General features: G+C 32.6%; 4 protein-coding genes across 6 annotated transcripts; 2 read left to right on the top strand and 2 right to left on the bottom strand.

The window, feature by feature from the left end:
• Positions 1–183: 183 nt before the first annotated feature.
• LOC101204195 (protein DJ-1 homolog C) lies at positions 184–4,687 on the top strand. 2 transcript variants are annotated; one of them, XM_031888944.1, is made up of 8 exons: positions 184–486; positions 650–850; positions 1,578–1,746; positions 1,844–2,023; positions 2,270–2,347; positions 2,888–3,088; positions 3,724–3,861; positions 3,948–4,687. In XM_031888944.1, exons 3-8 carry the CDS (start codon positions 1,603–1,605, stop codon positions 4,155–4,157), a joined length of 951 nt encoding a protein of 316 aa, XP_031744804.1. In that variant the 5' UTR covers positions 184–486; positions 650–850; positions 1,578–1,602; the 3' UTR covers positions 4,158–4,687. The 2 variants fall into 2 exon arrangements, with proteins under 2 accessions (XP_031744804.1, XP_004136975.1); XM_004136927.3 differs by having other exon boundaries at positions 185–486; positions 1,597–1,746.
• A 122-nt stretch (positions 4,688–4,809) lies between these two features.
• LOC101203950 (ABSCISIC ACID-INSENSITIVE 5-like protein 6) lies at positions 4,810–9,147 on the bottom strand. 2 transcript variants are annotated; one of them, XR_004218297.1, is made up of 6 exons: positions 8,890–9,147; positions 6,699–7,877; positions 6,429–6,513; positions 5,411–5,482; positions 5,288–5,317; positions 4,810–5,175 (listed from the first exon to the last, which is right to left on the bottom strand). XR_004218297.1 is itself a non-coding variant. In XM_004136926.3 (5 exons), the coding sequence occupies exons 2-5, from the start codon at positions 7,749–7,751 to the stop codon at positions 5,101–5,103; spliced, it is 1,230 nt and encodes a 409-aa protein (XP_004136974.1). In that variant the 5' UTR covers positions 7,752–7,877; positions 8,890–9,146; the 3' UTR covers positions 4,822–5,100. The 2 variants fall into 2 exon arrangements, 1 of the variants encoding a protein (XP_004136974.1); XM_004136926.3 differs by lacking the exon at positions 6,429–6,513 and having other exon boundaries at positions 4,822–5,175; positions 8,890–9,146.
• A 4,093-nt stretch (positions 9,148–13,240) lies between these two features.
• On the bottom strand, positions 13,241–14,021 carry LOC101203706 (40S ribosomal protein S16). Its single transcript, XM_004136925.3, has one exon. The coding sequence runs from the start codon at positions 13,922–13,924 to the stop codon at positions 13,490–13,492; it is 435 nt and encodes a 144-aa protein (XP_004136973.1). The 5' UTR covers positions 13,925–14,021; the 3' UTR covers positions 13,241–13,489.
• Positions 14,022–17,817: 3,796 nt separating this feature from the next.
• LOC101202745 (O-acyltransferase WSD1) lies at positions 17,818–20,720 on the top strand. Its single transcript, XM_004136922.3, has 6 exons — positions 17,818–18,768; positions 19,289–19,361; positions 19,627–19,694; positions 19,794–20,006; positions 20,103–20,240; positions 20,376–20,720. Exons 1-6 carry the CDS (start codon positions 18,025–18,027, stop codon positions 20,529–20,531), a joined length of 1,392 nt encoding a protein of 463 aa, XP_004136970.1. The 5' UTR covers positions 17,818–18,024; the 3' UTR covers positions 20,532–20,720.
• The last annotated feature ends 1,953 nt before the right edge of the window (positions 20,721–22,673 follow it).

Raw genomic sequence — 22,673 nt, 5'->3', positions numbered from 1 at the left:
AATTAATCTAAGGATTTTGTTAGGTTTAAATAGATTAATTACCATCTTTAAGTTAATTCAATTAAGAATAAAAATCGATTTAACAAACTAATCAAGTCTCAATAAAAATAAACTTTCGAAAATATGTGACTGTACGGTACGTTTCTAATAGGTTAAATTGGACATTTCCCCATTAATCCTTCTCAAAATCTCTTTAGTAATTTCCCTTACACTTTGGATGAGATGGGGATTGAATGCAGAGCTTCAATGGCGAATCACTTCGTCCCAAATGCCCACCCCAAGTTCTCTCCCAAGGCTGTACCTGCCGCCGCCATCACTGTTTCCACTCCTTTGTTAACTCTAATTCCATTCCAACAAGGAATAACAGTTCCCAGAAAACTCTCTGCTAAAGCAACGAAAGCCCTCTCACCAACTTCACCGCCAATGCTCTCAACCTCTGTTTCGATGGCTACGAGTACAATACCTCCATCTATGCCTCGCAAGAAGGTCCTTCTACCATACCCACTTGTCATTTCTCTTAAAACATAATGAATATGGGGTTTCATGTCATTGATGAATGAACACTTAAATAGTTTGTTTGATAATTTTGTTTAACTGTTTTGGAGAGAAAAGGAAAGGACTGCTGAACTCGTCTTGTGTATGTGGACAGGTTCTGGTTCCTATTGGCTTTGGAACTGAGGAAATGGAAGCGGTTATTATAATCGATGTATTGCGTCGAGCTGGGGCTGCTGTAACTGTGGCGTCGGTTGAATCAGAGCTTGAAATTGAAGCTTCTGCGGGTGTGAAATTGGTTGCTGATACCTTAATCAGTTCATGTTCCAATGAAGTTTTCGACCTTGTAGCCTTGCCTGTAAGTACTTTCATTTATAAGTAGAATTGGCCCAAGTTTTAGATGGCTTTGAAATTGAGAATCCTTTGAGGAAGCATATGTCAGAAACATAAAATAGCTAGAAAGCGGCAAAATTAATATATTGGTTTAAATCTTATTTTAGTTATTGGACTTTCACGTTTGTTCAACATTCTGGTTTAGTCTCTAAACTTTTTGACTTCCTGTTTTGGTTTCTGAACTTTGTATAAACCATCTTTGTAATCGCCATTATTTTCTCTTTTTTCTAATTATTTAACAGATACTTGACTTAGACGTTTTTTTGTTTCTGACCTAATGAGCTAGAGATATGCAACACATTAGTTGGTCCAAAATCAAATTTTGAAACAGATTTTAGCTTTTCTCTAAATGATGAATAACTGAGTCCATCGGTAGCTAAAATAGTTCATTAGACACGTTTAGGTACCAAAACAAAGCATTTAATAGTTTAGGGGATAGAATCTAATTCTTGGAAGTTTAAGAACTAAAATGAACTCGTAGGTAAGACTAGGATTTACACCTAATAAATGAGTGGTCTTGTGGCCTGTGGGCATGACTATGATATATTCTGTAATAGAACTGGCATAATTTAATTATATCTTTAGCCGTGTAACATTTTAGGACTTGAATTGTGACTGTCATTTGCCTCCTTAAGCATCTCTGGTGCTGTAAATGGCATGTCAAAGATTCTTGTCACTTATGGTTACAATAGTATTGTGGTTTATTGTTAGGGAGGGATGCCTGGCTCTGTAAGATTAAGAGATTGTGAAATCCTGCGAAAAATTACCAGCAGACAAGCTGAGGAAAAGAGGCTGTATGGAGCTATATGTGCTGCTCCAGCAGTCACTCTTCTGCCGTGGGGTCTTTTAAGAAGAAAGCAGGTAGGTTGCCAATGTATCCAAACTAGGATTCATCTAGTTTATTTGAATATATGAATGTATTTAGATTTGCTAATGATGGTGTAGTTTGTTGTGCAAGACTACTTGTCACCCTGCATTCACTGACAAGCTCCCAACATTTTGGGCTGTTCAATCAAGTATTCAAGTGTCAGGAGAGCTCACAACAAGCCGCGGCCCCGGAACTACTTTTGGGTTTGCCTTAGCTTTAGTTGAGCAGCTCTATGGAGAGTCAGTTGCTAAGGATGTTGGAGAACTACTGGTGAGGTTTTATTGCTAATCTTCCATTAACATTTTCTTGAATATTTTTTGTTTTCGTTGTGGCACCCAAACAATATCATTAGGTATCTTATCACTTGTAATCTTCACATTTGGACTGAACATTCAGAATTCCTGGTCAATTTTCCCCCCCTGCGGGATTGTTCTCTCTATATGAAGCTTTCCTTTGTGAAATTCTCAAGCTTGCTCATTCTATTACTAAATTGCTTGGATTGCGTTCTTATGTCAGCTGATGGATTCGGAGAGTGACTGTCCTCGAAAGGAAGAATTCAACAAAGTTGACTGGTCTGTTGATCATACTCCTCGTGTAAGTTGCTTAAACTTTTCTTTTTTATTTGAAGGCCTTGAGTCTGAGTTATTCCAAACGATAGATTTGTCTTTGAATCTAGTGATTAAGAATCAGCATACAACTGCGTATGTAAAAAGCAAGATCAAGATTATAGTTAATTTGTCATTATAATGGAATCATTCTATGGCTGTTTATCCAATTGTGTATAATTGTCGTTCATTACATTTTTCTAAATAAACTAGATTTGTTTGGGGGTATCTCTTGATATAAACTTTCTTTCATTACTATTTTCTGTACTGGAAAAACAGAAAAAAAGAATGGAAATGTAAATATGTGTTTATGTTCTACAAGGAAGTTTTCAACTTTGATGTTAAATTTAACTTCCAACATCAGATGATACAAAACATTCCTCAAGGTTTTGTTTCGATAGGCAGTATATCATTCCAGTAATTAGACTACAAATAGAATGGGACAAGATGTGTCTGAAAATCATAGATTACAGTAGAGGATATGTGCATAGATTTTTTTATCCAACGTGATTTTTATTTCCTTGTTCAGGTTCTTATCCCAATTGCAAATGGCTCTCAAGGGATTGAACTAGTAACCATTGCAGATATTTTGCGGCGTGCTAAGGTGGATGTAGTGATTGCTTCAGTTGAAAAGTCCCTTCAGATATTGACATCAACGGGAACAAAAGTTGTTGCTGACAAGTTGATTAAAGAAGCTGTAGAATCAACGTATGATCTAATTATTCTTCCGGTAAGGTCGATGAAGTATCTAAAGTACATTGGCTTTAGTTACACATTTCAATAAAACAGTCAACATATCTCTGGCCTTAATTTACAGCTAGTTGCTTCAGTAGGTGTGGTCTGTTTATGGAATCTCTTAGCCTATTTGCTGGCTTGTTGCATTAGTAAATTCCTGGTTGGTAATCAGTTCATTTTTTGTTTTCATTTTAAAAAATTAAGCCTACTTCCTTCCCATTTCATATCATGATTTACTTCCTTCTAAAGTATAATGGTTGAATTCTTTGCCAAATTGCAAAATCAAAAGCATTCTTTTAAAAGCTACTTTTAGTTTTCAAATTTTTGCTTGGTTTTTTTAAACCATTAGTAAAAAGTATACAATAAAGGAAGAAAGTTGAATGTGGAAATAGTGTCAGTAGGCTTAATTTTTAAAAACAAAAACAAAATGGTTATTATGTGGGGCCTAAGTTATTTCTTAATCAGTAATTTTATGCATGCCTTGCTTATCATGCAAGTGCATCATAATTTTCTTTCCTGGCCTGTCATTTTAATAAAATTTCTTACTCTTGTACTTTGCTTGGCCTTAAATGCTTTAAGATATTTCTTTCATTTCAACTCAATGTCACAGTTTCTGCCAAAAAAACTCAGGGGGGAGCTGCAGCAGATGAACGGTTGAACAAATCCCGGATCCTTAAAAAGATGCTCAAAGAGCAAGATAATGCCCAAAGGATATACGGTGCAGTTTGCTCTTCACCTGCAGTCCTGTTCAAACAGGGTCTACTGAAGGTATAATATGAAAGCCATATACGATCTACCATCTTTCTGCTCCTATACCATCATAGCACAAGCTTAGCATTTCTATTGCCAAACAGGACAAGAGAGCTGTTGCTCATCCATCTCTGGAAACTGAGTCAACCAAAGTAGATACTGCAAAAGTAATTATCGATGGGAAATTGATAACAAGCAAGGGGTTTTACAATGTAATAGATTTTGCATTGGCTGTTGTAAGCAAGCTTTTTGGCCATGCAAGAGCAAGAAGTGTAGCAGAAGGTTTAGTTTTTGAGTATCCCCGAGTGGGATGATGCACTGGTCCCAGGTTCTTATGCAAGTGATTTTTGAGTAATGGATAGTGCTCGATACAGTTAACACTGCCCTCGCCTGCACCTTTTCCAACTAATCAAAGAAACGATCTTAGAGAGGAGCATATCCAACCGTTTTATTCTCTGGAAGACTATCTTTTAAAAAGTGGTTGGTGATCGCTGTGATTGTGAGCTGCATCGCTTCAAGCATTGTGCAGTTTGATTTTATGTTGGCAGAAATAAAGTATGAACACAAGTAGATGAGTACGTTTACGGAGTTGTGTGTGCGCAACTACTGCTGGATGAAATTTGGATTGGAGTTGATTCACGCAGCTGTTTTGACTAGGAAGATGGGGCACAAACACTTATAAGTGGATTGTGCGACGAAGGTTCATTATGAAAGCATGAACCAAAAACTTCTTTCCTTGAGCTCTGTATGCACATTATTCTAGTAACCTACTGGGGTTTCCCCCCATTTTGAAGTATTAAGCAGATAGTTATGCTGCAGTAAAAGCCTTTGTTTTGAGTAGCAATCTTTTTGCCACATTATCATTATCTTTTGCTTTAGCTTTGATTCAGGTAAGGGATATGCCAAACAGCAATTTCAAACCGGGTACTGATACTTGGATGCTTGAAAAGACATGCTTCAATTTGATAGAGGAAATGGTTAGGCAAACTATAAACAACCATTTTGATGATACAGAGGTCAAAGATCCAAGCAAACAACCATTAGAATACAGAAGGATCATTTATACAACATATAGCTCAACTCTGCTTTCTGTAAGCTATCTACATACCGGTACTCGAACTTCGTTATCTACAGCTACCAATCTATCTCTAAACTTGAAATCAGATTAGAAACACACAGTCTAAGCCTTTTTTTACACACTGCTTCTGTGCTGGTTTCAGACACTATAACTAAATTTGACAACTCATCATGGCACCTCTACCATGGGCCAGTCAGTGTTCTTCTCAAGCAGAATCTTTTGCCGCCCAACTGATATTTCATCTTCTCCAAAACCTGTAAAAAGAAAAGGGAAAGGAAAGGGTTAAAATGAAAGTTTGAGTGTTTAAGTACGCAGGTTTCAAAACAAACTAGTTGGCAGTTTGAGTCAGAACAGAGAAACATGAACCTGATTTTTCTGTGTCTCCATTATCTCTCTCTGCAGGTGATAAGATGCATAAAAAATGGAGGTTAAGATGGTTGCTTTATCCATGCAATACCAAATAAAATCATTCTTTGAAATGTAATATACCTGTTTCTTCTGCAACTCTTGGTTCATTTCTTTGAGTTTTGCAACTTCTGCTTCAAGTTCCAAGGTGTAAGCCTGAAATAGAATTTCAAACGTGTAAACCTTTTTAAATGGATGTTGAATAAGTTAACTTCACTATTGAAGTTTGACATTTATCAAAGAATTCTTTATTTTCCTTTTTCTTTCTTTTTTTACACAGTTTACAAGAGACTGCATCTCACTATCATGCACACTAAACATAAACTTCCCAACTTTAGACTTTATAACTCAACTCAATCAAAATAAATTCAAAGATCTTCTTTCAATAGTTCCAGTTCCAAAATAGTTGGCAGCACCAAAAAAATACGTTAAGACCATCACTCAAGAACACATTTTATTCGGTAAACCTGCAGAGTTCAATTCAAATACGAGTGATGATTGTAAGTTACACTTCTATCATTTGGGAATTTAGAAAATCATACTTCTCTCTATGGCCTACATCTTGTGTCATCAACGAGGTGTACCAGATCATTGATGTTAATGGGATCGATGTACATGACACATAAAATGGCCATGCATACCAATTCAAAGAAAATAACATTAAACTTAACTCATAATATAACTTGCAGAGTATACTTTCATGTGGATGCTTATCTTTAAAACAAAAGTATTAAGTATAGGATTTACATATTTTGTAAATCACAGGTGAATAAGTTCAAGAAAATGGTTTTAGGATAAATCCAATTTTCTCAAATTAGTCGATTCTTCCATATTTCAATATATGTTTGTTCTATTCTGGATTCTAATAGTTGTCTTTGTTATGGCAGGGGAAAATAGTAGTTATAAAGGTCACTGTGTTTTTCTTTTTCTTGAGTTCATGACTTTCTCAGCCTGTTTCTCCTGTCATGTTTAGAACTTTCACTTACCGAAGAAATTTCCCTAGATAAATCATTTCAGCATAAGTGTGAATCTTTATCTTTGCACAGCATTGGAAATGCAAGATATCTTAAAGATCAAAACAATAAAATATTGTGGAATTTACCATCAATTGACTGAAGCTGCTGCAAGTTTTACAGGCATAATATAAGGAATCCATCCATAATATTTTGACTAGAAGACTTGGGAAGCTAAATGGAGTAAAACACAAGAATTTCATTGGGTTAGAAGCTTTTTGTGTGGCTCACTACTATAAAACGAGTCCTAAGAAAGAGTAAAATAGATGAATATTACTTTGAAAAACCAAGGCAAATAGCAAAGAGCATTTCATAGTTAAATAGTGTATCAGTTCTATGATGACCATTAGCATAGCTACCTGTTTACGAGCCCGTGATCTTGCAGCTGACTCTCTGTTCTTTATCATTCTTCGTTGTCTCCTCTCGACCACTTTCTCCAGAGCTCCACTGCTTCGCCGACCCCGGCCAAATGAAAATGGAACGGGTGAAAATGAAGACGCCTCAATGCTGGATTTTGTAATCACATCAGATGATATTGTACTTGTAGGAGATCTTGAAGCAACAGTTACACCTCTCGTGCCTAAGCCGATCGCACCAATGCCCGTGCCTTGAATTAATGCATCATGCAAAGGAGGTTTTGGGGCCACAACCAAATTAGTCCCAGATCCATTGGTAAGCTGGGGATTGTTCACTAAATTCATTGAAGAAGCAAAGGTCACATTAGCTGGTTTGGGAAAAAGTGGCTGCTGTTGCTGCTGCGGCTGAGAAGACCTTACAACTCCTGTCCCTAAAAACACTGGATTTTGATTCTGATTAGAAACCATATTTTTGTTCTCAGTTATCTGATTTCCCATGAACATCCCAAGAGCCAAACTACCATTGTTGTCTTCTCTTGATAATCCACCATAAAATCCACAGTTAAATGGCCGCTCCTCAATATGTGGAGGTTCTTCTCTTACCACTCCTGCTCTAGCTAAAAACTCCTCCAAAGTCACTTCCCCTAATGTCGGTTGTCGTCGAGCTGGCATTGGTTCGATTCCATTTCCTTCGTTAACACTAGTATTCTCTTTACTCAAGTCTTTCCAAACTTCATCGACCGTTTTCTGACTAATGGTCCTGGGTAAAGTTAACGAACCTTGCCTCTGCAAGTTCCCACCATTCGTGATTCCAGCTCCGCCCGTAGCAGCACCTGCAGATGTTACAGCCTGAGACTCTTCGGCAGTCCATATGTTTTTAAGAAGTTCATCCATATTCATCGAACCGACATCCTTTCCAAGTCCATTCCAAGTGTTCTGAAATTCATCAAAGGTTAAAGAGTATATGGAAGGCTGTCTGGTCAATGTGAAATTTCCTTGTGCCTTAGCCATAGGGCCTTCTCCTGGTGGGATATCCTCAAAGTTTCTGAAATTCATTTGAGAGTTCAACTCGTGTGGACACAGCAACTGCCTTGAAAATTAGTCTTTCTCGTGTAATAGTTCAAGTATGTTCCTTTTTATCTTTGCCAATCTCAGTTTTCTTACCACTGAATGAAGGAAAACCTGCCAACGGAATGAAAGAGAAATACTTTTCATGGGACTGTCTCTGAATTATGAGTTAAATAGCTGATAAACATTGTCCTTCAATTACTATTCCACGCACATAAGAGACAAACAAAAACTTCGAAACAAGATTCTCCTTCAAGAGGTTTTCCAGGAGGAAAATGAACTCTCTGAATGTAACTTAACATGAAAAACAAAACTAGGGAAAACATATTGGGGAACTGTGTAGAAGTTATTTTCCTTGGTTTGTTCTTATGCGTGATTTCATTTTATCAAAAATACATAATTGCTTAAAAACACTTTAAAAGTCATTCCAAAAGACCTTAGAGTTTATTCCTTAAAAAATCGCCCAACTTTTACAAGTAATTTTATCACCGCTCAATAAGAAATATCCTTGAACACTGTTATATATAATTGGTGAAACAAGAAACTGATACTAAAAACTTAAACCATAAAAAAGAAAGCACCAGTGTAATTCAAAACTTTAGTTCAACCAATTTAGTAAAGTGATGAGCTGAAGTCTAAAACATTAGGATCACTGATTCCAAGTTCTACATACCAAAAACAGCAGTAAAATAACAATATCAAAAGATCTCAACTTTCTAAAACTGACCTTTGTTTCTTTATCTATAAACACAAGCTTCAAACAGAGACCAAACAGACAAGTTCAAATCAAAAACCTCAAAAACAAGATCAATCATCAGATCAAATCCTTTTTTTTAAAAAAAAAAAGGCATCATTGCAGATTAATCCCATCTTCCAAATTCATAGATCCATTTAAGGATTAGAAACTCCAAACATCTTAAAGAGCAAACCAACATTATAACATCAAGAAAAACACAAACCCAATACAGAAAAGAAGGGAAAAAAGAAATCAAAGGACAGAAAAGAGGAGAAAAACATATCCATTTGTTGAACAGTGAGACAGAAAACAAAACAAAACAAAACAAAACAAAACAAAAACAGCAACAAAAAAGGGAAAGACTAGGAGTGAAATAAAATGGGAACTCACCTTTAAATTTTTTTTTTATAAATTTTAATATAAATTTTCCTTTTTTCCCCCTTTTTCTAAGGAAAAATTGTTGGGTATTTTTAGGAAAATTGGCAGTGACTTGAAACTGAGAGACCCCTTCTTTGTTTAGGCTGGTGGAGTCGACAGGTGTCTCACCCAGAGATCTGAGCTTAAATGGAGGATTTGAGAGCTTACTTTTCTGGGTTTTTTTTTTATAAAAAAATTGGAACTTTATTTTTATAAAAATTGTGTGAGAGAGAAATATTATATTAATAAGCAAAAGGATCCATCTAGATTAAGCAACGTGGACCAATGAATGAAGGTTTGAAAGTTGAGGCTGACAAGAGAACCAATGAAGAAGAGAAAAGTGGGGAAATGTGTACCGTTGGATTTAGCTTTCCGACGAAAAGGATGCGATTGTAATATTTGTAGTTTTATCGGTTCGTAAGGGTTTGAGTTTTTTTCTACTAAACCACATTATCCCATACTCTTAGCCAATCAGATCTTGACAAATTCCCATTCACACATGACACAAACACAATTCTTTTTTACACTAACAAACTCTTTTAGGATCTTTTCTTTCTTTCTTTCTTTCTTTCTTTCTTTCTTACAATAAAACTGTTCTAAAATCTTTTTTCCTTACAAACTTCTATCAAAAGTACTTATTTACATCACATCCATCTTAATAACTGCAATTACATTAATCATCCTCAATTTCATAATTGAATTGCTTTTGGGGACTCCATTCCCCTAAAAGAATGTCCTAACAAAATATCTAGAGAGAGTATTCATCTGATTCTTATGGAATTTTCACATTTAATTTGAAGTAAAAAATTGCAAATATAGAATATTATGACATTTTTAAACATGTCTTATTCAATAGCTCTTTTAACCATGTTTTTATTTTAAATATAAAGTAGATTTTGATTCAACCTCCCAAAAAAATAATTATCTTCAAATATATGGTTTTTCAATTTGTATATATGTGCACTACTTTTATTTTTATTTTTATAGATTAGAGTATTAATGTATTTTGGTAGGATAAAACTTTAGCCAACAAAAGAAATGGGGGTCGTTGACTTTATGCTTAATTCCTTAGGAATAATTTGTTTCTATAACTTATCAATATAATTATTTCTTCCTTATCATATAGTAATTTCTTAACAACAAAAATAAAAGAACAAAGGGTTTAGAGTTATAGTCTATAATATCACAACATGTGTCCATGACCGAATGAATTGAAACTTATTTATTTTTCTAGCAAATTAGATAAAAACAAAAGATATATCATTGTTTTTATTTAAATTTGGCTAAAAATTCATACATTATATTTTGAAAAGAAAACCAACAAAATTTTTAAAAATGAAAAAACAAAATTGTTACCAAATTATAACCAAATTGAAATGTAATTGAATCATTAAGACCAACCTAGAATCTAACAAACATATAATAAATATCCTACACCCACTCCATTAATAAGTTTGATATAAAATTTTATTTTAGAAGAAGCTTTCAGAATTTGACATTATTTATGATAAAGTAAGACCTTTTTTTTCTTTTTTGCAATTTTAAATAAAAATAAAAAGAGACTAAAGTATAATTTTAGTCCCTATCTTATAAATTTACTTAAATGTTTTTTCAAGAAAAAGTTATTTCGAGGGTTATCAAATGTCCAAATTTATTCAAAATTTACACTAAAAAGTAAAAACATTGATAATATTTTTTTAAAAAAATTAAATTCAGTAAAAATATATGAATTAAATTTAGGCAATTAAAGCATAAAAATAAGAGGAAAACTTAGGTAAAGGCGGGGCTACACCCAGAGCTGCTGCCCAGCTACGTGGCCCATTGGTTAAGGTGCCACGTGGGTTCAGCTAAGATGGTTGATTTGATGAAGCGTATGCCGACATGGAAGGGGACATGGAACAATTCAAAATGGAATTTATGGGAAATAAATTCACATTTTTAATCATTATATATTTGTGTATATGTTTATTACTTTGTCTTTATGTTATTTTTACTTAAGCTCAAGGGAACATTATGAATATAAATTATTCCAAGTCTTGTCTCAAACACATTCCTCTTTTGCTTTTCTTTACCCATTTCAATCTCCAATCATTTCTCATTTCAAAGTTTAACGATTTGTTCCAAACAAACTTAATTTAAGTTAGAATTAAACAAGAGGTCATGAATTCAATATACAGTAGTTATCTACGGGTTCTTTTGATATATCTTGTAAAGTCAAACGGTTGTTCTTATAAGATTAGTTGAGATGGATGTAAGTTGGCTTGAACACTCTTAAACCATCAAACACAAAACAAAGCTTAATTCAAATTATTAGGCAAATTATCCTTTTACCATTGACATAGATAGGTTTATTGACATTGGATAATCATAAAGACCTACAAAGAATCCATGAAGGACATTGGAGTATTTTTCAGTTTCGTGAAGGATCTTTGAAACTCTTATTAGACTATACAACCTATGTAAAATCCATGGAAGAGCGTAGGAATATCATTACGGACCCCATGAATAAGCTTTGTAAAGGAGTTTGCAATTTCGAAAATTGGTCGACGAACTTTTTAACTCTCGAAACAAATACCCTAGGGTTAAAAGAATAGTTATGGCACGTGGATTATTTTAAATCCTAGCCCTAATTCTCAATTAAAGCTAAACCTTATCTCAAACAAGGAGTGGACTATTATAGATCACTTCACTCTTAGTCCAAACACATGCTCTAAAAGTTTCATATCAATTTCTATTGTCGGAGCATTAGAGAATTGGTGGGTCAACACCACATTGCTAACGTTTAGTCTCTTAGACATTGTTTTTGTTTCTAAACAAAATACAAATTTAGTTGAATAACCTTTGGATATAGAAGAAAAATGGAAGGGAAGAATAAAGTTGAAAATTTAAGGTTGATTAAAGTGGGAAGAGAGAGTTTGAGAAAATAATATGTGGAAGAGAATCCAACGTAGGACGTAGGTTTTCATTATAAGGTTGATGGCAGACAAAATCCAAATTCTCAAATGTTTCCCATTTTCCCTTTTACTTGACGTATCAAATTACAACACCTCGCTTTCATTTCCCACGACACGTGCCCACCTCTTATTGCTCATCTTTTTCTTGTGTGGGCCCGTACTTTTGTAGCCTCAAATTAATATCTTCTTCTTTATAATAATAATATTTAATGGACCATTCTCTCTTTCTCCTATTAACTTTTAAATAGTTGTTTTTGTTTTAGAAATTCGTCTAAACTTTAACTATTCTACCCCAATAAATATGCAAAGAAAGTAGATTAAATTTTCAAAACCCAAAATGGTTATCAAATGAGGTTTTAATTTCTTGTTTTTTGCTTTTGATAATTTGTAAGCATTCCTTCCACCTTAGATTAATGGTTTGGTTACCAAACATGCACAAAAAACCAGAAACATTGCTTTGTTATCTACTTTTTATCTTTGCTTTCAAAATCAAAATTAAAAAAATTGACTTAATAACTTTATTAATTAAATCTTGAACTTAAGGCGTTGTGACTTCGATATAGTTGAGCCATTTTAAAAGTATAGACATATCCATTGGATGGAAAACATTTGTTAAAGATATGTTTGAATTAGATAGCATATGGATGAATTCTTATTCCCAGAGAGTATCAATAAAGCTTCAATGTTCTAAATCCTATTTGAGATTTACTTAAATTACCCATATCCAATTGGAATTAAACATAACATTCAAACTAAGATAATGCACATGAAAGCTCAAAGGACAAACCAGAGACCAAAAGCAGAATGCAATTCATTCGATTGACAAACAGAACAGTCTTCAATGAAGACTTTTCAAACTAACCCTCGTGATTAATGGTTAATATTATATGACATCAATTGATATCTCTATGTTACTAGAAAGCATGTTATTATTGTGTAATTGACAAGTTTTAACAATTTTCAGGGTTCAGGACAGGCATTGGAATACAAAATTACAAAATTAATTCAATTTCAAATCCCATAGTTTCTAAATCTATACAAAGTTACACTCAATGAGAGCTACAGCATAAGAATTATAATGAGGAAAGAAATCATTGAACGATGAGTACACATTGATAGAAGAAGCATTCAAGTTTAACTCGTGATATATAAATGACCCAACACAAATAGAACGAAGTCATAATCAAATACATATGCAAAAGAATGAACTGTGAAACAAAAGTATCGATCAGGCACAATGGTTGTATAGTCAATGAAACAGAGATGTGCCATGAAATAACACACACAACTCAAGAGTTTTCCAACTAAAACTAACCGCTTAATCAAGAACTTCATTCACCTAACACTTAAAAATTGCCAGAATGCTATTCTAAAGATAAGCAATGCCATTCATTCATGATGCTATTCTAAATCCAGGTTTCCAATTAACTAAAAGTATTCCGATACCGAGTAATATAATAGCAAAAGAGTCTAAACCATTAGGACAAAAAATCTAATTTTATGAGAAAATAGATAGAACAGTTAAACACAAAAAACAACTTTGTAAATTCAAACGCATAAAAGAAGAAAAGCAGCAAAAATCCAGCACCACAAAGTCTTTTCCAAAATGGATAAACGATTCAACGGTAAGATTTCTGGAACCTGGCACGAGCTCCACGACCACCAAACTTCTTGGGCTCGCAGCGTCGGGGATCGGCGACGAGTAAAGTCCTGTCGTACCTGACAAGAATGTCTTTGATTTCCTTCTTGCTCTGCTCATCCACGTACTTCTGGTAGAACGCGACCAAGGCTTTGGCGATACTCTGACGGATGGCGTAAATCTGCGAGGTGTGACCTCCACCCTTTACTCTGATACGCATGTCGACACCAGAGAACCTGTGACGTCCAAGGAGGAGGATAGGCTCATAAGCCTTGAAACGGAGGATCTCTGGCTCCACGAGTTCGATTGGGCATCCATTGATCTTAATCAAACCTCTACCGCGCTTGCAGTAGGTGACTGCAACCGCCGTCTTTTTCCGGCCGAAACATTGAACCGACTCAATCGGAGCAGCCATGATTGATTTTCTTTTACCTGGTTCCGCCTGCCTGCTGCTACTACAAACCCTAAACTCTGAGAGAGAGGAAGTTGTGAGAGTGGAAGAAGGACAAAATTGAAACGCAGAATTTATATGGAATGTCAAAATTAGGGTTTTGTCATACATTGGGCCGCATTTTTTAGTGTCCGGCCCAATTCATCACCTCCAGCCCATTATTTCGGTCATAAGTACCATTTTGTTTTTTAATAGACATTATAAACAAGAAAGACTTTGGTTTTAAGTGCTAATTATTCTAATATAATGTTGTTAAGTAATAATTTTTAAGTTTTGAAAAGTAAACATTATCTATAGATCGTTCCATAACCACAACTTATTTATTTACTTTTAGCCAAAACTCAATCTTTCTTGATGCATAATAAATAACACATGACGCAATGTCTACACTTGAAGCACTCCAAATTTGAATATTATGCAATTTGAATTCGACCCTTGGTAAAGTAGAAGTGGTGGACTCAATGCCTAATGGAACACTTAAATTGATGCTTGGAGATGGACACTTGGATCTTTTCAATTTGATCTTGAAGTTAAACGTTCAAGATAATCAATTAAAATTTGCAAAACAAAAACTTGTTAAGAAAAGGTTGCGTTGAAGATCATGTTTTATTTAACGATATTTTACAACTCTACTATGAATGAAAACATTTATGATAATACCACATCACCTCCATAATAAAACAACAAAGACTCAATTATTGTGAAAGATGTTTATATATATGTATAAATGATTTACATTGTGTAACGCCTAAACTTAATGGAAATAAATAAATGTTATAGATTTTAAACTCAAACAAATTTGGTAATTAAAATAAAGCGAATTTGATTTAACAATACAACCATTTAATATTTAAATAAGAAAAAAAATATTATTTTATTTCTCACTCGTGTCTAAACGACAACATGCACATGGAAATATCATCAAAATCTCCATTTTTTTAATCTCCACACCCCCTCTAGAACATGATACCTAATAGAAAAATCGTTCGAGGTCTCTCGTCGTCTTCTCCATCTTTCTTTCTTTGAATTTTTTGTTTTTTCAAAATTTTGATAGTTTCCATATCAATCTAGTTGTTTAAATTCTTCATCTTCACCATTTCCCTAACTTCATTTCAGTTTTTGTAATTAGTAATGGGTGTCAATTTCATTTTCTTGTTTTCTTTTCCTTCAAATTCATTTGTATAAAATATAAAATATTTTGTATTGATAATCATATTAATACAAATCATTCTCAAAACTATATATGTTTTTTATTTGTGTCTATATTAGGATTAAAATAAAAGTATATCAATATATACACAGTATATTATCAATCCTGACAGACGTATGGCAAAAAATAAAAGTTACGGTTTTAAGGAAAAAATTGAATCATATATAGTAAGCTCTCAATAAGTTTCCAACAAGAAAGAAAGTATTATGAAATGAGAAAAATGAAACAGTTGAAAAGTTGGTTAAAACAATTATCAAACTAAATTAAATAATCTTTTTTTATTAATTAATAATTATTTAAACCAAATACTAAAAGAACAATTTTACAAATAATTAAATAAATTAAAATATTTACCAATTGTAACAATATTTTAGATTTTATAAACTAATAGACTTTTATTATTTTCTATCGATATCACTCGTAGAAACATATCAATACCCTCAAAATGCTAATATATGTTGTAAATATTTTTGAAATTTGTTATAAAATACTAAAATATATTTGATAGGTTGAATATAGGAAGGAGTAATTGAAATGATAATGCCTTCTCATTTTTCCTTCTATTAGTTTTCTTCTCTCTCCCCCTCTCATTTTCCTCTTTTGTTTTTTAGTTCCTAAATATTTCATTACATTTGAATGCTTTCCATTCATTAGCATTTGGTTATTATTTTATATTTAATTTCAATTATTTTTCTCAACTTTGACAACGCATCAATAATGACATATTCCAAAAATAAATATTATATTTATCTAAACCAAAGTTGACCTAAACTATAAATAACAAAATTCATAAATATATATATATAAAAAGTTAAAGTGAGCTTAACTTAGTGATAATATGTGGATAAAGTATCTGATCTTATACATATAGACTTTTAAGTTGTTTATTAAATACATTCTATTCATACATCAACTACATACTCATTTTAAGACTACAGATTTCAACAAACTCTATAATTGTTGTTGTACTAAAAATTGAATAAAAATAAAAAGATTTAAAAGTACAATTTTTCTTTTTAATTTAGGTGCTATAATGTTTGCAGTATTGATTTAAAGTTAGAAGTTGAAGTGTTTTAGTTATGGAAGGTTTTGTTTCGAAAAAGTCTAAGAAAGTATTGTTTGAAAATGTTTCCTTCTCACATCAATTGGTCAACATTTCCCTCCCTAGAGGGGCGAACTATAGTGCTAACATCTCACATTCTTTTTTGTTCATTATTATTACCGCTATTTTAGTTTTCAAACTTGGACTCCTTTTGCATACATTTCTTAAACTTTGTATTATATTATAATCATTTTGTTTTTCTACATCATTCATTTTAGTATGTATCTGTTTAAGACATTTACCATAAAATTTACAACATTTTAATCTATATTACTATTTCTTTTTCTAAAAAGAACTGCATTAGATAACAAAAAAAAAAAAATAGTTCATAACACATTTTTTTGTTTCATAGGGTAAATTTAGCAAATATGATGATAATTAGACAGTAATACTTTTAAATTTGTTATTTCGGTAGATTATTGTATAGAAAAAACTATTATAAAATATAGCAAAATGATAGATAGGGTTAAAATGGAAAATAAAAATTTGTTCTATTTTATAAATATTTTGATTTATTTTATTATATTTAAAATTGAAAATGAAACTTTTAATTATTTAAAATTTGTTATATTTTAACACTAATTTTTATGAAAGAGACTAAATAATGTTTACGATCTCTAAGTTGTTATAAAAAATGAAAGTAAAGAAACTAAATTACTATTATTGTTGAAAGCTTAACACAATCGAAAATGGTGTTTTAATTATTTTATAAGATAAAGTAGGAAGTGAAAGAACGTCACAGCACATTAGCACATTGACAATTTGATAGAATTTGTGTGTGTCATAGATCCACTTCATCCGCCTCGTGTCCTCTCGTCAGCCAGATTTGGAAATTAAACTAAACTTCTTTTCTAACATCAATGCCCTTTGTCTTCACTTCATCTTTTTATTTTGGTAACATCTTCTTTTTGGTCTATCAGATCCCTAATATATGCAAGGCATAATGCAGTTTAATTGATATCCAGCTCTTATATATGTTGCAGTACCACACAACCACGTCACGATACTTCCATTCATCCAAAATAACTACGATAGTCTGTTTTATTTTCTCTCCAAACATTAGTTTACAAGGTTTTTCAAATTTTCAAGATTTTACTACGACAAAGTATGACTCTATCGAAAAATGATAGATGTTGTTAATGGAAGTTGTACAATTATACTATGTCATTTTTCATCTCATTTTTTTGTGTGCAAACTTTGAAAAATAGTTTGATACATGGAGAGCATGAGTGGTTAGGAATGATTAAAAAAAAAAGAAGAGTAAAATAGCTTTAAAATACAACCTTGAAAAATAGAAGTCAGGCTTGGGTTCTAATTTCACGTGTCACCATCATTTCATACATGAACATTCATATAACATGAAAAGTATTAGCATTTCCAGTTACATCAAATGCTATCTGTCAAATTAATTTTATTTTTTCTTTCAATATTGAAATTATAAATTTACAATCACACCTTTTCTTGAGAAATAACTATATATATATTTTTTGTAAATGTGGTAGGAAAAAAGTTGAAATTTAATACAACTAAAAATATACAATATATAAAAGAGGACCACGTCTCTTCTCTCTCTATAACTTTCCTTTCTTTGCCTCTCTGCTACACTCTTCGACTTCTCCACTCTTCTGTCTTTGACCTCTGCTTATTAGCCATTTTCATGGAACGTCCATTTCATCTTCACCCTACTCTTCTCTCTCTCTTTCCTTATACCACCTAATCTCATCATTCCTTCAATACCCTTTTCCCCTCTCCATGAATTCCGACGAGCCACTCACTCCTGCCGGCCGTCTCTTCCTCCGTCCTGAAATCAACCAGATTATCCACTGTCTCGTTGGACTAAAGAACTCAATCGATGTCGATTCTGTCAAATCTCAAATCGCTGATTCCATCATGATTCAGCACCCTAGGTTTTCGAGTCTTCTCGTTCGTGACCGCAACGGCGTTGAGTATTGGCGGAGGACTTCAATCGAAGTCGACCGTCACGTCATCGTCGTTTCCGATCCTGTATCGGATGACGTTGGAGGAGTAAACGATGAGAAGGCTGCGAATGAATATTTGGCTGATTTAGCGATTTCTTCCTCCATGGATTACAGCAAACCTCTTTGGGAGATTCATTTGCTTTTGGCGCATAACTGTGCCGTCTTCCGAATTCATCACGCGCTCGGTGATGGAATCTCGCTGATGTCGTTGTTCTTGACGTGTTGCCGGCGGGCTGATGATCCGGATGCGTTGCCGACGATCGTTTCGGATTTGAAGGCGGTGAGGACTGGAAACAGAGGGCGGAGGAGTTGTGGGGAGATGATGTTGGAGTTTCTTTTAACGGTGTGGTTTAGTTTGTTGTTTGTGTTGGAGTTTATCGTGAGAGCTTTGTGGGTTTGTGACCGGAAAACGCCGATATCCGGTGGGGATGGGGTGGAGCTTTGGCCGAGGAAAGTGGCGACGGCTAAGTTCGCGTTGGAGGATATGAAAGCGGTGAAGAAAGGAGTTCCTAACGCGGTAAGTTGGACTTCTTAGCGTCACCTTTTCCCTAAACTAAATTTATTCATTTTCATACTCTAAAATAGAATTTTCTCTCGTAAATAGATATATATCCAAAAGCAATACAATTTTAACTAAAATGTTCAAAGGTAAACATTCATAAATAATAATGGAACCAACATTTCCCATAACTATAACATATATAATTATTTCCCCAGGGGGACCTATGTTCAAAATGAAGAAAGAAATAGATAAAAAAGAGGCAATCCTTTTTTTCTTTTCTTTATTATGTAATTTTTGTTCTTACTATTTTCTTTTAGCAAAATTTGTTTTGTTACAAAAAGGAGGGAGAACGTGTTGAAGTCATCAAAACCAAAGACACGTTTAGAAATAAGCTTTTTTTCTTCTATCCAAAAATAATTTTGGTTAGTTTCTAAATAAATGTGTGTAGCATTACAAAAGAATTATTGAAGAATTTATTTAAAAATGTAGAACGTAGCTAATTGTGATTGGATCAAACATTTATGATTGGTTGCAGACCATAAATGACGTTCTATTCAGCGTAATAGGAGCAGGGTTATCGAGGTACTTGGAGCATAGGCAACCCAAAGGTTAGTCTTTCCTTTACCACTCCCAACTATTTTATACTCCAGTGTATTTTGTTTGGTTAAATAACATTTTTTGCTCTTCAAATTTTAATATTGTTCTTGCTTTTAAAGTTTTATGTCTAATAAATTTTATGGGCCTATTACTTACTTTTTGAAGTTAGGTTTAGTTGGGAGCATCAAATTAATATTTCATTGACTTATTGACCTAACTTTAATTTGAATTTTTAGGACTTCTTTATCGCTTTGTAAACATTCTTTTTACTTTTAGGTTTGAAAGAAGGACTTCAATTAACTGGAGTAGCTATGGTTAATCTTAGAGAGCAACCGGGATTGCAGGTTTTATAGATTATTATTTTTAAATAAAAATTTTCTTTTTGTTAAGAATTTTCTATTATTATACTACATTGTCGTCAACTCTCTATATGTATGGTATAGGATTTATCTGATATGATGAAAGGAAATAAGGGATCACGATGGGGTAACAAGTTAGGAATTCTTCTCCTTCCTGTAAACTATTACACGAAAGCACTCGATCCTCTTCAATATGTCAAGAGAACGAAAAAGATGCTTGATCGGAAAAAACGGACCTTCGAAGCTCATTTTTCGTACGGAATTGGCAAGTTGGTAATGTCCTTTTTGGGACCAAAGGTAGGATTATAGAAATTTAAAAGGTTGTGTAGTTCTAAATTTCTCATTATTGTTTTTAGATGTTTAGTAAATTATTTGTACACAATGTGTTTGCAGGTAGCTTGCATCCTTAATTACAGGATTGTTTGCAATACAAGTTTCACTATCTCCAATGTGATTGGCCCAAGAGAAGAGATTACCATTGGAGGCAATCCCGTTACGTACATCAGAGTCACTTCAACAAGCTTATCCCATGTACTACCACCTCCCACCTCTCTTCTTACCTATTTCATAACAAAACTTCAAAATGATTTTATGGACAGATCTAATAGAAATATATTGGTTAGTAGAGAAACAGTATGTAATAGAAATGAATATGGTTTGATGCAGGCATTAACAATGCATATGATGAGCTATGCTGGAAGAGCTGAAATGCAAATTTTGGTGGCAAAAGACATCATCCCTGATCCTGAATTCCTTGCTGAATGCTTTGAAAATGCGTTACTTGAAATGAAAACAGCAGGAGCAACATTAACCACAAAATAGCATATACAATAACTTCCCAAATTTAATTTTCTACTTGTTTATACATTGTTTAATCAAGAAAAAGCCAATCGATTAGACTTGATGAGGTAACGGTGTTTGAAACTACTGTTGAAATAGTTAAAATTATATTTTTTTCCATATAATTCTAAACTTTGAAATACGATTTTAATAAATCAAAATTGAGAATTATTTTGGGTGTGTGTTGGAATTATCTGAAAGAGGTATGCCATCAGTTTTGTAAGGACAATTGTCACTACCAAAATAAGAAAGAAACAGGAAAACAAAGGACAGAAAGGGCATGGAGGTACAACTGTATAAACCACATATTTTGTCTACTTTAATTTCCTTTATGAAAAATGGAAAGAGGTCATAAATGATATTTGACTAAATAAATCGTATCAACTTTTACCATAGACTTTTAATTAGTGTAAATTACACTTTTACACTGTGATAAGCTATGCAATATTTACATAGAAACTTAAGGAAGATACTTTTTCTTGTTTTTGTGTTCTTTCCTTTATTGACTGTATAAGTATATATTTATTTCTCTATTTACCATTGTTGAGTTTGTAGGTGTTTGTATAGAAATTAACTAGATTTTTGTTGTTTTGTAGTATGAGTGTTATCGTCACTCATTTTTATATCATAATTATTTTTCTCGAAGGCATAAACTTTAATCTTAATCTCATTCATTTTCTTAAATGATATATGCTTGGGCTTAATGATCATTAATCGGATAATCGACTTTAGACTTGTTAATCGTTGAAGTTTGATATTTTTGACTTGGTTGAATCTATAACTTGTCGATATGTTTGAATACTTGTTAATCAAGTTGGATAAACATTTGGTTTGTTGAATGGGTAGGATTGACTTGAATCTTCCATTTATAAATTGTTAAAAGTCTGATGACTTTTGAATCTTTCATTGCTTTGTATTATATAATCTTTTGTAGACTCTAATTGAATGTTTTGACTTCTAATTACTTAGAAAATAATAATGATTCAAGGGATTCATTACTTTCGAATGTTGAAATTATTTGGTTTTCAAATATTATTTAACGTTGGCTTTTAAATGTCCAAACAAGAGTGAACTTATCGAGCTTTGAGAGATCCTATACGAACATGGTTGACGTTGGACCTAACTTTTAGGTTTGACTGTGCTTTTAATCCAATACCTTTTAATAAGTTCATGAAAAACTATAGCAAGTAGCACAATGAAAAAAGTATTCTAAAATATATCAAAATTTTAAAATATTTGCAAATATAGCAAAACATTAGTGAGCTAACTTGTAAAATTTAGCAATTGATAAAACAATATTTATCAAACACAAAGCTATCACTTCTAACAACTATATTCTATGGATGATAAAAAAAAATGCTCTTTTTATAACAATTTCATTCTTAATAAATGTTTATAAATTTAACTTTTTAAAACTAAAAAATCAATGTTTTTTTTATAATAATTTTGTTTTTAGTTTGATGCTTCTGAATATTTTGTTTTTTTATAATTATTTTACACTTGAATTTCTAATCAAATTCTAAAAATAATATATAATAAATTTATTTTTTATTTTTCGTAGTTTTCAAAATTTTAAGTGTATATATTACTAAAGATTATTATTTTGAAAAATGGAGGATATGAACCATCCATTATAGAGAGTGATTGTATATCAAATATGTTCATAGATGAAAGTTAAATTTAACCCTAGGTGGTTCAACAAATTATGGTTAAATTATGTTGAAAAAAAGTTAACTAAGCAAAATAATATAAAACCAATAGATAATTATGTGAATTTTACAAGGACCCATGTACCATAATTGATTCGAAATATTTGGTCATCATTGGTTCAACTATGAAAATGGTAGTTGGGTTGTTAATAACTTAATTTAATACCGTTCAAAAAAAATCTTTCTAACTTTATAAGATTTTGACATTTAATGAACATTTTCTTTTAACATAAAAACAAAAAAATGAAAGGAAAAAACAACTTAAGATTACATACGTTTGGTATCTACGATAGAAACTGAAGTCATAGGGACCAAATACACATGTATCCTAAAATTAAACTAAACCACGAGTATTCCTAACTTTGTTAGATCACTTACAAACACACGTCCACCTAAACTTTTGTCTAAACTTTTT

This window comes from Cucumis sativus, chromosome 7 (genome assembly GCF_000004075.3).
Source record: "Cucumis sativus cultivar 9930 chromosome 7, Cucumber_9930_V3, whole genome shotgun sequence".
In the NCBI taxonomy this organism is placed as follows: domain Eukaryota; kingdom Viridiplantae; phylum Streptophyta; class Magnoliopsida; order Cucurbitales; family Cucurbitaceae; genus Cucumis; species Cucumis sativus.
Note: the sequence above shows the minus strand (reverse complement) of the source record. Positions and strands in the feature narration are given on the sequence as shown.